The sequence below is a fragment of the Vidua chalybeata genome, chromosome 2 (genome assembly GCF_026979565.1).
Source record: "Vidua chalybeata isolate OUT-0048 chromosome 2, bVidCha1 merged haplotype, whole genome shotgun sequence".
Taxonomy (NCBI): domain Eukaryota; kingdom Metazoa; phylum Chordata; class Aves; order Passeriformes; family Viduidae; genus Vidua; species Vidua chalybeata.
In genome coordinates, this window is record NC_071531.1 from 35,822,399 (window position 1) to 35,836,524 (window position 14,126).

General features: G+C 38.0%; 1 protein-coding gene across 2 annotated transcripts in view; it reads left to right on the top strand.

Annotated features, from left to right (window-relative positions):
• The window catches only part of EFNB2 (ephrin B2), a 44,700-nt gene that overhangs the window by 17,896 nt on the left and 12,678 nt on the right, over positions 1–14,126 (top strand). For both annotated transcript variants that reach the window (XM_053936487.1, XM_053936488.1), the window contains exon 2: positions 3,756–4,039. In XM_053936487.1, coding sequence (XP_053792462.1) covers positions 3,756–4,039 — 284 coding nt within the window. The remainder of the gene's footprint in view (positions 1–3,755; positions 4,040–14,126) is intronic.

Genomic DNA, 14,126 nt, shown 5'->3' on the forward strand with positions numbered 1-14,126 from the left:
ATCATACTTAGGGCTGAAATGCAGAAAGTTAGAAGGGTTTTTATAGAAAGCAATGGTTCCAGTGCTGTCACTGGAACCTGACTACTTGGAGAGCATGTCACTGTCCCAAGCCACCATTGGAATAACAGCCTCCCCAGGATCAGTCACAGGATTCTGGAAACACCCTGCTTCATCTTTATTATATCTCTGTTTTGATGGGAAAAAAAAAAAAAAAAGCTTTCTAATTAGTTCAAGGCACATTTTGATCAGACTTTTAAAGCCATTTTGTTAACTTAATTTTTACAGACACCGTCTTGCAAACATTTCATCAGTCTTGATGCTACTTTGGAATACTGAAGGCAACATCAACACTTCCAGAAATGAAGACTCAGGATTAATCCTGATGTTTTTTTAACCTCCACCAAGGCTGAATGTACAAATGTACATTGTCCTTTCTTTTTTTTTTCTTTTTTTTTTTTTTCAAATAGAAGGTCTTCAAAAATAGGATCATAAAACAGTAGTCTTAATCCTCCTGACATTTCATAAATAGCTTCAGAAAATGCTTAGTACCCAGCAAATGATTTATTTAAAGTCTTTATAAAAAGTACAGTAGCACAAGTATTACACAAATGCAGGGATAATAATCATGCCTATGACTAATCAGCCACTGTAAGATTTGTGGTTGAACTGAAATGCATGAGGTGAAACTTTTTTATTAACTCCATCCATATTTGGGCTTTGTTGTTGTAAGAAAATAAGGAAAGTAAATTGGAAAAATATCTCTCATAGCAAAAGTCACGATCAAAACTGCAAAGTGTGGAAAAATTTCAATACAATCAAGTTCTCAGATTAATCCTTGCATTTTAAGCCTTTTTTCTTCCCTAATCCCATCAGCGTTAGATCCTACAAGTTCAGACACTCAAGTAGAAGGAGATTTAGGAGTTTAGTTCTAAAACTGTACAGGCTTCAGAGTCATAGCAAGAATATTCCCTGCCATAAAGTCTAACAAGTGCATTCATTTAAAGCTCTTGTAAAATGTAGTTTTAACTGTCTGTTGGGGACACTTCTGTTCTCTACCTTTTATGGGACAATTCCTGGCTGAAACTAAGGCTCACTTAAGTATGCCCTCTTTCCTGTAGATGTTTCTGAGGATTGCCAGGCATACCATCTCTCAACCCATCCTGTTTGTGCTCAGAGTTTGCATGGAGAACATATACTGTGGCTGTTATATGTATATATGCAAAATCTAAAATTAGAATCAGTGTATTTTGTTTCTCAGGGCAAATTTTAGGTTATATGATTGATAATGATGCACAGGTACATCTATCTAACCTTAAGAATTTCATATTTGTTGTGTATGGGAATCTAACTTGATTAACTTACAAGCAAAGATTCAGTCCTCTGAAATTTCATGTTTCCTATTACACAGTCCTGTTATGTGAAGAAGAATTGCTGGCAAGAAGTATTTGCAGCAGTGGGATTGTACAGTGACCAGCCTTTGTCCTGGCATGCAGATGGGGGAATATGAGTGATTGTCATCTTCCTGATACAGCAGCACTGCACAGGAGCAAAGTTAAAATGGGGCTGTGGTCAGACAAGGTGGTAAAGTCAGTCACAGGTGACGCAGGTTGGCTTGGAAACTCTGTCCCTCTGCTTTTGCCTGGGCAGAGTTGATCCCCGAGGAGAGCCAAAATCAGAGTACATGCTGCTCCCTTGAGAAGATTTGCTGATTTGCTGGCTGGGATCCTCCTCCCTGCCTTTTTTTGTTACCCTTGAAGAGCTGGCCTCTCCCACAGTCATAGGATCATAGAATTGTTTAGGTTGGAATAGACCTGTAAGAGCATCAAGTCAGCTGTTAACCCAGCACTGCTGTGTTCACCACTAAACCACTTCCCTAGGTGCCATATCTACACACACATCTTGTTGTCCTTCACCAGGCTGGTAACTCCGAGGATGCATTCCCACCTTTCCATTTGTTTGACCATTTCAGCTTTCCAGAGGTGGTAGTCGCTGCGTTCCTTTGGCATGTCTGAAAACTGGAGGAGGAGGCGCAGCTTTGCTCCATCTCCACTTCAATCTCAGTTTGAACAGCCGTGGCCAAGCCCAGTTTCTGCAGTCTGGAAATTACACTGCACAGCACAAAAGAGCGCAGTGATTTATACATCAACAGTCGCTTTTCTTGCCATAACATTTCATTGTTCTAGTTCCCTAAATCTGTAATTACATGTCTTTGTCCTGCTACGTTCTGCTTCACAACAAATATAATTCTTACACTGGCTTTCTGAGTGAAAATAATCCTGCTCAATTAGCACAGATCATAAACTTGAATTGTGTGGAGCAAGCAGTTGTAAATGATGGATTCAAAATTTGGGGTGTTGCATCATCCTTTAATTTAGTGGGTTCTCCCCCACCAGTACTTCATGCTGGTGGCTCCTTTTGCTCAGCCAGAGGTTGGAGGTCACGGACGCCTACAGCTTTGTTCTGCGTGGGCCTCGATACTCTTAATTTAAAGTTTCCAGGAAGGCTGCCTGTGAATAAGCCAGATTTACTACGTGTGCTGTTTAAATATTAGCACTTGGACAAGGGTGTTCATTAGACAGGAATTGTTTCACTTGGTTTTTCAGGCCGATCCTCCATTAAGGAAGATCTTTGGAAAATGCTGGCAGGCAGGAAAAAGAGGAAAGAAAGTCTTTTAGGTCTGTGCATTCGAGTACATTGGTTGTGTTTCTGGCTGTTGTTCTAAAACATGCACTTCTTGGCCTTAATTGAAACAAATATGTCTTAATGGAGAGAGAAACAAACAAACCTGGTGTGGCTTTTGTCCTTGTGAGAACATGACTCCTTATTTTGTGTATGAATCAATACTATAAGTAATTATTTATATTTTTCTTCCATGAAGAAGTGTCCATGTTTGTCTGTTAAGTAATATGAGTAGGAAAGACAAAATTCTATGTCTAACTACAAATATTAAATCTCACTGCCAGTTTGTGTAAGAAGTCTTCCCATACTTAGAAAAACAGCATACCTGTCTTTAAGTACTAGCGTAAAAATAATCAAAAAAGAGCTGAAATAATGACAGCAATAGTGGAATTGGTGAAGAGAAATACATCATTGTAGTGGAATGGTCACACTGTCCTGGATATGAGTTTTTTTCCCAGAAGCATGTGTGATCCATGGATCAGGTAGATCTCTGTCCATTACAGAGATCTTTAAGCACAGTCCTGGTTGAGTGTCTGATGTTCCTTTGTGTTACACTAGTAATATTTATCATCATGTTAATATACTGTAAAAGTCTTACATTTTTTCCTGTCCCATATGGCTGTTCAACAGCGTTGAAAATTTATTTTTGTCATTCGCCCATGTCCAAAATTAACAAAATGTGTGCAATAGTAGAAATATTAGCAAAACAGAAAAACAGAATCATAGCTCACCAGGTATTGTGTTAGCTGCTCTGCATGGCTAAATGCAGTGCAAGAAACAGCAGTGCCTGCCAGAGAGACATGTAAAATCTGCTAATGTGCCCAAAACTGGGATAACGACTAAAAGAGTCAATCCATGTATAATTTCCAAGATCTAAATAAACTTCTTGTTGATATTGAATCAAGCCCAAACTATTAAGATTTGGTTTGCTCAGTCTGTCATTTTGGTTTTAGAAACTGTTTATTCCTGTCTGTTCACTGCAGTTGCTACTTTTCTGCATGCAATTTTATTAAGCATCTCAAATTTTATCTCTTCTTCTCTTCCCCCATCCCCCCTTTTTTTTCCCTTCCTTTTAGATTCCTTCCTGGACAAGGATTGGTACTATATCCACAAATAGGAGACAAACTGGATATTATATGCCCAAAGGTGGACTCTAAAACTGTTGGCCAATATGAATATTATAAGGTCTACATGGTTGATAAAGACCAAGCAGATAGCTGTGCTATTAAAAAGGACAATACACCTCTACTTAACTGTGCCAAGCCAGATCAAGATGTTAAGTTTACCATCAAGTTTCAAGAGTTCAGTCCTAATCTCTGGGGCCTGGAATTTCAGAAGAACAAAGATTATTACGTCATATGTAAGTTCAAACTTTCAGTTGTTCATTCTTTTAAATATAATTGTTCATTATTTTGCATGCTGTCTTGTGTATTATAAGCAAAATAAGATGAATATGAATGGGTTTATGTATTTTTATCTGAAAATTATTTCTTGCCAGCATATTTTCAATATTGTTTCTGATTTCCAAAGGGTCTCTGTCTCTTTTTTCCTTGGTTTGTGTAAACCACATTCAATTGTACTTCTATGCCTGTAAAAGGCTTTTTTTTTTTTTGTGCACGGTATTGTGTCCTGTGTTTGCATTAGATGTTGTGTGCAGCTGAACTGTGACATGTTTTCCGCTCACAGCCCTGGTGATGTGCTGTGCTGTTGGCCTTGGCTTCTCTTATGCCAGGAGCAGTGACCCAGCTGTTCTCAGATGAGGCATCCTGTGTGACATGGCTAGCCATTACTCCACGTGCTCTGGGGACTCTCACAGAAGCATCTTTTGGCCACTCTGGTGCCAATTTTGTCAGTATAGTTTCCTCACAAGGGTTAGTGGTAAGGGCCAGTAACTGAACATGCCTTTCCTCAAAACATACCTACTATGTCCATACAGTAGCTAGAAGAGCTCTTGGGTAAAACCTAGACTAGCATGGTCTTGAATTTTATCCTTTTTCATGGTCCTGGCTTGCTAAACAAATATGCATGGCAGAGGCCTCTGTGCAGCAGTACAAACTTTGTGTGAGTTTCTGATCAGGGATTTATGGCTGAAAGCAAGTCTGGAGGTAGCCACTGTGTTCAGTGATTCAAATTACTTATGATGTATGAAGTTAATGATGTGAATCAGGAGTTAGCATAAGCTGAGACCTCAGCAGTATAACAACAACTTACATTCGTTTAGGTTTTGTCATGGTAATATTATGCCCTGTGGATCTCATTTAGCCCCATGGGCACTTTTGAAGTATTGAGCAAGTATTCGCAGTTATTAGGTGATGGAACAAATTCTGCAAATACCTGGCTTTTCTGCAGTTACAAGAAAGTTAGATACTTGAGTGTCTTATTTCACAGAATCATAGAATAATTTGAGTTGGAAGGGACCTTTAAAGCTCATCTAGTCCAAGCCCCAGTCAGTGTGCTGGGACATCTTGAACTAGATCAGGTTGCTCGGAGCTCTGTTCCTCTGTTCCTAGGTATGGAGTGTCTATCACCCCTCTAGGCATCATGGTTCTGTGTTTCACACACTCACTGTAAAACATTTATTCACCTGGTGAACATTTAATGCCTGGTCTAAATCTATACCCTCTGTTAGTTTAAGACCATTAACCCATGTCCTGTCACAACAGGCCCTGCTAAAAGATTAGTCCCTGAACACATTTCTGCCACCTCCTTGAAAACTGGAGGATTGATAATTGTTTCGTGTAATGTCTGCCAGTGTAATTATTTCCCAATATCTGATTTAAAAATATTGGCAGTTTTAAAAGTGCTCTGATCAAGTACTTTTGAAATGGAAATGGAAATTAATTCAATATAAATTAATGCTCACTTCCCAGTTATATCCATAATGGTATATGGTAATGTATAAAACAAGGTTGTATGTCACGGAAGCTTAAGTATGAATTCACTGCATTATTAATATTAATTACTAGTTTTACAAATTACTAGGAAAGAGTTGCAAGAGATACAAACCACCATTTTTTTTGGTTTTAAAGATTGCTTAGTACGAACACTTTCTCTGTTTATCTGGGTACTATATAAAAATGTGATTACACTAAAACAATATTCACTTTGACAAACTTCCCACTGAAATACAGTGAGATATTTACTAGGGTGAAAGCAACAAATTTACATGTTGAGAGATAGTTATCTGTAACTCCTGTGAAAATGTGTAGCATAAAAATGGCCATGCTCAAATATTTGGTTTAAATGAAGAAATGTGCTCATTATTTAGTGCTGCTTTTAAAAACATCCACAGAAGACCAACTGTAGTGGAACAAATGGCACTGTTACAATTATTATCTGAAAATTATGGGCACAAATGGAGCTTTCTGATGCACTGTCAGTTCTGTCATATCTATGTCATGGATTTACCCAGAGAATTATTAAGTACGTCTCATTTTCATTAGTTTTGTATAATTATTTCATTATAGCAATAAGACATAATAGACGTTGCATTTCCTGGAAGATTACAGCATAACTTGGTTGAAAGAACTTACTCAGCCTTCAGTCTAATGCCTCGAAAATCACTCTGGCCTAGCAGTAATACTGGAGTGCCTCAGGGTATTATTTTTCCTACTCATTGTGGCATAAACAAATGGCTAACTTATCACTGTTGCTAGAATACTGACTGAGCTTCAGCAAGGGTACATTTTAATAGGCTGGACAAAAAAGCACCCCACCCTTGAAAACCCAGCCATCCTGAAGCTAAAACCCTCACCTTTCTGTCATTCAAGGAGAAAACAATAAACTCAGTGATGCTGGTCTCAGAAGCACTAAGAGGCATAGAAAACTAGGCCAGTGCTCAGCTAGGACACCATTTTAGAGTGTATTGGAGCTAGATAGGGTTTTATTAGTTTGTATTCAAAAGCTCATGACGCAGCCTTGTCAGTCAGTGCAAGTTCTGGTAGTCGGGACATTTGCTGTCATTTTTATAAGTAATAAAATGCATCTTAGTCATGTATGCAAATCAGGCTTTAAATTGTTAGCATATATTCTTATTCACAGACCTGTAATTCTTTCTTTTCCTTCCTTCCTTCCTTCCTTCCTTCCTTCCTTCCTTCCTTCCTTCCTTCCTTCCGTCCGTCCGTCCGTCCGTCCGTCCGTCTGTCCATTTTGCCTTGCTTTTTTTGTTGGGTTTTTTTGAGTGGTGAAAAAACTGTGAAATGAAGGCAATGATGCATTTTATGTGCCAGCTTTTGATTTTGAAGTATTTTAGGATCTTGCATTCCCTCAACTAAGTGGCATCAAACAAACCTAACACAAGAGCTCACTGAGCTCAGCATCTTTGCAGTGCTTACTGTGGCTGCGCCTACAGCCTAATCTCATGCTGTTTATGCTGGTAGCTGTTGTCAACCTTTTAAATGTTTTGTGCATCGTCATGCACCTTTATCATCTTGCCATTATTTGAAAACAGAGTTTGTTTTTCTAAGGTAATAGTATGTGGTTTGTGGAGCTGTATTAAACAGTAAAATCTCTATTCATATTAGGGGTTAGTCATTTTGGGATGAGGAATTGCAACACAGGATGAAGCAGCTTCCTGAGCCCTTTAGAGACATATGATTACCCAGGAATTCTTCAAGCCATAATTTTTATATCATCCAGATGTATTCATGATAGGTGTAGCAGAAGGAGATCTTTTCTATTCAGTGCTTCCCTAAGCCTAGGCATATAAAATCTTTTCATTTCACAATTCCTGACTTTTTAAAAAGTAAAAGTGTGGGTAAGTTTCTCATATCTGTTTTCACATTTAATGGTACTTTAATAAATAAATAAATAAATGTAACCAATTTCTTGGCAAGATATTTCGCAATATGACTATCAGTATCCAAAGAATTAATTCTATGAACAGCAGTAATTGGAAAGACGATAGTGAATGGTGTTGTGAAAGTGACTGAGTGATGTAGCAGTGTTCTTGCTTTTCTCTTCTTTGCTATCATCAATTTTTCGTTCATTGGAAATGAATAGATTCATTTTTCTACAGTTACCTGATTTCTTTTCAGCAGAATTGGAGAAGGTCAAATGTACTTGAGATCTCAGAAGTATTAATGTTTGATTATCCTAAAATATGTGACCATTTAGCTAACATAAGTCGCTAAGGAAATCCTTAATCAAATACATGAAGGAAGATACATCATGTCCAACAACATAAATATCTATGTGAAGGGCAAATTTGAGCAGAAGGGTGTGAAGATTTGCGACTGTGATGTTTGCTTTAAAAAGTCTTTTTATGTCTTTGCATTATTAGGGAATAATTTTATGCTGTTGTGAATTGCTCAGAAAAAGTAGTGAGTATATTCGCTCTACTGAGGAGACACTCAGTACTTGATCCGCAAGTACTTGGGTCATGGTGTCACTGCTTCAGTACCCCTCTAAGATGCAGATTCTTCTTGTTTGTGAGAGAGACACATTAGCATAGTACAAGTGCATTTCATATACCAAAGATGTTTACTCTTGGTGTACAGGAGTCATCCTGAACCCTTCCCAGTAAACTTGGCCTTTAGTCAGAGAGCCTAGAGCACCTGGTGATGCACTGGGTTTGTGCTGGGGGAAACTATGCCATCGGGAAGGGAGAAGTGCCGCCTGCCTCCAAGCCACTGTCAAGCTCCTTAGGTAGTTTGGCCAAGCAAGCACATATTTCACGCCACCTCTTCTTTTGCATAAGTGAAGTTTATGGGCTGACATCATCAACATTAAAAAAATAAGTCACCTGCAATGAGGTCTTCACCTGTTCCAAATTTGTAATAGAGTGACTTGGGACTTGGGAAGGCGCTATAGAATGGTTCTCTGAAAGATTCCTCTATAAGGCACGCTTTGCCTGGACCTCATTAGCTGCGTTTGCTGAGCTAATGATGCTCATTGGCTTTGACGTTGGCAAAATTGAATATGCAGCTTTCCTTAAATGTTTTTTTGTCAACTTTTTTTCAAGTGACCCACTTACATAATTGGCTTCTGGCTTAAATTAAAAAACGTATATTTATATATATTTGATCCCTGACTGATTTAAAGGTTTATACTGGCTAGTAGCACTATATTTTGGATAACTGCTTTAATAGTACTGTGGCTTTTAAAATCAAAACAGTAATTCTTAAACTTTAGCATTAGCTGTGTTTGAAAAAACTCAAAAGGCTTTTTATGTTTTCGCTTTGTCATTCTGTTACAATTAAAGGGCAATAACTGTCTGAGGAAGAAGATATTAAAGGACAATATAGATTGTGCCCTGAAATATGGCCCAGCTGGGAAGAATAAATCTCTTTGCATGGCCAAATAGATTTACATTAAAATGTTATTTTAGTATTCTGACCAGTTTAAGCGCTGGCTAATCTGTCTGTCTGGGCATTCTGAAAACGTTCTGAGGCAAATTTCAGCCTGCAGCCCCCTGCAACCTCCAAATCACCTAGTGAAAGCTGCCCAAAAGGCTACAGTAAACAGGTTTTTCTTTGTTAATGCCAAACTAGCCAAAACAGGAACAAATACTGTATCAGAAATTCAATCCCTTTACTTTTACAACAAAGATATTTTTCCTGGTTTCTGTTAAAGACTCTGTGGTCCAGAAATCTACTGGTTTGGAGTTTTTTTTGTGGTGATGGTGTTAATGAAAGCCAGTGTGATAATAGACAGGCTGATTCCATTTGTGCAAAGATCACTTTTTTCTTTCCTTTCTCCTCTTCCTTCCTCAGAAAAATAGATAAATAATTTCTCCTTAGTGTAAAATGATATCCAGAGGTCAGTCTTTGACTTTGCTGAAGAGTCTTTTAAGGGATGTATCAGCAATACCACTTAGCTCTTGTTGAATGAAATATAAATACAGCTTATACAAATAATATTATTAGAGAGAAAAATCACTGTCTGTGCAGCTTCAGATTTCTAACAGAGTCTAAGACCTGCAGGATTAATGGAGTCATGGTCCTTTGGGGTTTTGTCCCAGACCACACAGGTCTTGTAAGAGAATAAGGCTATTTTATATTGATGGACTTTGTTCATATTCGGTTCCATTACCTAGGCAATACCAATCGTTTATCTCCTTTAAAGTAGACAGAGATAGTTCAGCAGGAAATCTGTTATTATGTCTCTATTCCTAAGGGAAGGAAATGAAAGATACAAATTCTCCGTTTGTTAATTGATGGCATGTTGTGGAAAAAATACAGTTATCTTCCCCCACACCCCCTGCAAGTATTCTGAATAGATATCGAATCAGATGAAAATGAAGAATAATTGTTCAGACTGGAAGAAAAAAATATTCAAGAAGTATTCATGAATTTAACAGATTTTAAAATTTCATAAGAAGCTGTTTAATAGTTTTAGTAGCTATTTTTATATCTCGCTTTCATAGCTCCTCAGAAGCAGTTTACAAATACAGGAAATATAATGCATTCACAAAGAAAGATTCAGTATTCTCCTTAGAAGTCTTTATGTATGAAGTATTCGTGTGCTTTGCAAAAAAAAAAAAAAAAGCTTAAACACTGATCTTCTCCAAAATGTGTATGTTCTTTGATTTGAATAAACATCCTTAACAGGGCTACATGCAGAAGAAGAATGCGCTGAGTGTGTATTTTATCCTTTATATTCGGGATATGAGTAACTGTTTAAATCAGGAGGGTGTGTATTGGTAAGATGTGCCATGCTATGAGGAAAGCATGAAGAAAGTATCTGTCTAAACTGAAACTTAAGAGTGCACTACCACACTGAAACACATTTAATTTCTATTTTGTATGTAAGTTCGGTGATGATCATTTAGCTCATCAAGTGGAATGATTATTCTTTATACAGTTGCTTGTATCATATGTGTTACATATTGCAGTATTTGAAGTCCTAAAATTAAAGATGAGGAGCTGCATAAGGATTTATAAAGACTTTAATGAAATTCAATTTGAAGTCTTGAAATTGGTTGCCTCATTAAAGTCTTTACATGGCTGGAATGGAGGGAAATGTACTTTTGTCTGAAAACTGCATTAGTTAAAACAAAAGGCTGGAATTCTTGAAAACCAGGGTTAAATGTCAGTTTGGATTTTCTTTCCTGACTTCAGTCCATCCTGGAAACCTTGGATGAAGAATATTTTAGGATTTATTTCTGATAAATCAGACTATAAAATTAAGCCCTAATGGGCAGCCTTCCAGTTTCTTTTTTCAGTCCCAAGGAAATCATGCAAATTTTTCTGGAAATAAAAGCAGGATTAGGCTTAAGGTAGTCTTAGCTGTTCTTGGAGAAGAGTCCGTATTAAGCTGATAAGGCTGGTTTTTAAAAGTATGTTTGGATCTTTGTTAGCATGATTTGTTTTCTGTTTGGTAGATGAAGACAGCAAAAATCACTAAACTGCAGCAGCAGAGTAGTCCTTATGTCCTCACTGGGCTCCTGTGAGAGAAACAGAGTTCTGATTCCAGATCCTGCCAGGAAAACTTAAAATTATTTGTTTTTCAAGTATTTCATGTTAGCACATAAATGCATTAGACCACCACAGCCCAGCTGATTACAGAATTTCAGAACGGATTGGTTTGGATGGCACCTCTGGAGCTCATCCCTGCTCAAGCCTTTGCTCAAGCAGGTCCACCTGCAGCCAGTTGCCCAGAACCGTGTCCAGCTGAGTTTTGAGTGTCCCCAAGGATGCAGCCCCTCCTCCTATGCAGGTGCTCCCGGTCCTTCATCTCCATGAGCATTTACTGCACTTACTCCTGTGAGTCCATATCTGTCTTGTGTTGAGGAGCCTGCGACTGCACCCAGCTCTGCAGGTGTGGCCTCACCAGTTGAGAGTGGTGTGGAAGGATCACCTCGCCAAACCAGCTGCCAGTGCTCTTACAGATTGAGCCCAAGAGCTGTTTGCTTCCTTTGCCACAAGGGCACGTTGCTGCCTCATGGTCAACTTGATGTCCACCAGGACCCTCATAGCTTTTTTGCAGAGTTGCTTTCCATGTGTTTGGCCCCAGCCTTTGCTGCAAGTTGATTCCACATGCCATCCAGAGGCTGCCACAGCAGGTTTGGTAGCAGAATCAAGACATTAGCAAAATTTTCATTGCAACAGGAAAAAAAAAATCAAACAACTAAATAATGTTATACTGTTAAAACCCCAGTGAATTTTAAAAAACTCTATGAACATAAGTATTAAAAGTATCAGTTTGCCTGTCTAGTTGTGACTTTTCAAAATTCCGAACGCTGGTGGAATTAGCACTGGAGTTTCTTTTACGTGAAATTACGTGATAATTTCTAAAGAAGCTAAACCTCTTAATTTCTTAATGGCAAGTATTTGAACAGGAGATCCTCTAGAACCGTGGAAATTCAGATTGCTTTATTTCTACAATGTTCCCTCATTAAGGTTTACTTTGTGGATATTTTACAGCTCTAAACACAAACATAAGCATACTGCAGTCAAAACAGTGCTTAACTTCTGATCATCTTTGCCAAGTGTACAGTCATTCAATAGTATCATAATTGATCTCAGTACTAAGGTGCCAAACTCTGTGTTGCTGAAGGATAGTTAGATGATGTAAATAGCTTTTTGTGTTTCGCAATAAAGCACACTTTTGTTGTGCTACATGTAAAAGCAGGAGATGAAGGTATTCTTTTATTGAAGCAAACATGTGGAAAATTGCTCTAGATTGTTATAGTACAGAGCATCTCCCCTGAAAGGAATGAGGTTCATCTACAGGGCATAGTCTGACTGTGGTACTTTATTGGGGTTACTTCTAGACTCTGTGTGGTCAAAGCAAATAACATCATGTCCATCTAAACTGTTATAACCGTGAGACTGGCACATTTTCTCATTTGTAGTGTTATATTCTAAACTGTCACTAGGCATTAACTCAGTCACTGGTGAAGTCCTACCACCTAGAGATGAACTCTGCCTCAAAATGATGTTTTCCACTTCAGTGCTACTCGTATAGCAATTACTGGGTCATTAATATCATTGCATGCAATTAGTGACAGTAGAATGAGCAAGAGGTTTGTTACTTATTTAATATGAACTTTCACTATAACCCTTTCTTACCCAAGTGCCACAGACAAAAAAACAGAGAGATTTTCAAGGCAGGTGAACATTTTGTAGAGTGAAGTTGAATTTGTATGATACAGAAAGTAGGTCCTCATTTAATGTTAAAGCTTCTGCTTTTGTTTCCAGCAAGCCCTCTTGTCATTAGCAACAATCAGTGTAACTTGAATGCTAACTAATTCTATTAGTTCTGTTCAGCTGAACTGTTAAGCAAAGCTTGCTGTGGTAGTGGGAGACACTTCTCCCCATCCATGAGAAGCTTTAGTCAGTAGCATGCTGGGAGAGAGGATAAATTTGCGTAAAATACCTGTTTGTGAATGGTGAAGTCAACTAACTAGTAATCTGTTTTAGATGCATACTTTTGGGTATACACTAAATACATCATAATTAGTGGGCTTACATCTGCCACAGTTACTTCAGCGCTCACAAATATATAATTTGTTTATGTAAACTAGAAGCAACCATGTGTGCAGTGGATCATTATCTGACAACATTTCTCAGAGTATGTGAAATATAGAACTGAAATTCTTTTAGAAATGCTTAACTGTAATGAAAGACTTGTCGTTCATAGTGATACAGCATTGAGATGCTTTTCTGGTTTGTTTTTATATAATCTCTAAATCATTCCCAGGGAGTTTTGGAAAGGGGTACTGCACTTGACAGCAGTGAAGCAAGTAGGATTTTGTTGTGGGTGGGTGGAACCTGTGACCTTCAGTAATGGATAATAATTCAGTAAATAGTTTACTGTTCAGTACACTTCAGCTGTGATATTCCTTAACTCAGTGAGAAAGTGGTGGTGTTTTTAAAATGATAGGCAGCAGTAACCAGTCAGAATTCACAGCTTTTATTTATATTTTCCAGCTCTCTCACTGTCTCTTTTTCCCTTTATGGAAAGACTTTGTTGACATAAGCAGCTTTTTTTTTTTTTACCACGTATATTTTTCTTTCTTGGTCCCATGCCTCGCTGGAATTAATAAAGTGATTCTAATTGTAGAAAACTTTACAACTCTCTCCCTGTTTTGTGCTGTTAGATGACATGAGATGTGGGAAGGAGAGTCTGTGGATTTCCAGAGATGTCCCTGGAATCATACAGCTGGTATATACCAAAGTATATTACAGTACAAAACTGATTGGCTCTGTCTTGATTGTGTCCTCTGCATTGCACTCTCAAAAAATCATTGAAACAGTAAAAAATTTGTCCCGCTCTTAACATATGAATACAAGTGGAGAATGGGGAATTAACAGGGAATTATATAAATACCCTTGTATCATGAATCCCATTTAAGTACCAGAAGTCATGCTATTCACAGTTGGACAAGACACATTTCAGAGCAGTGGTTAGAAAAGTGAATTACAAAGTTTCACTGCAGAGCCTTTGCTTCTTCCTGGCAAAAAGAGGCCTGTTTTTTATTTTACTTTATTTTGCTCTGGTTT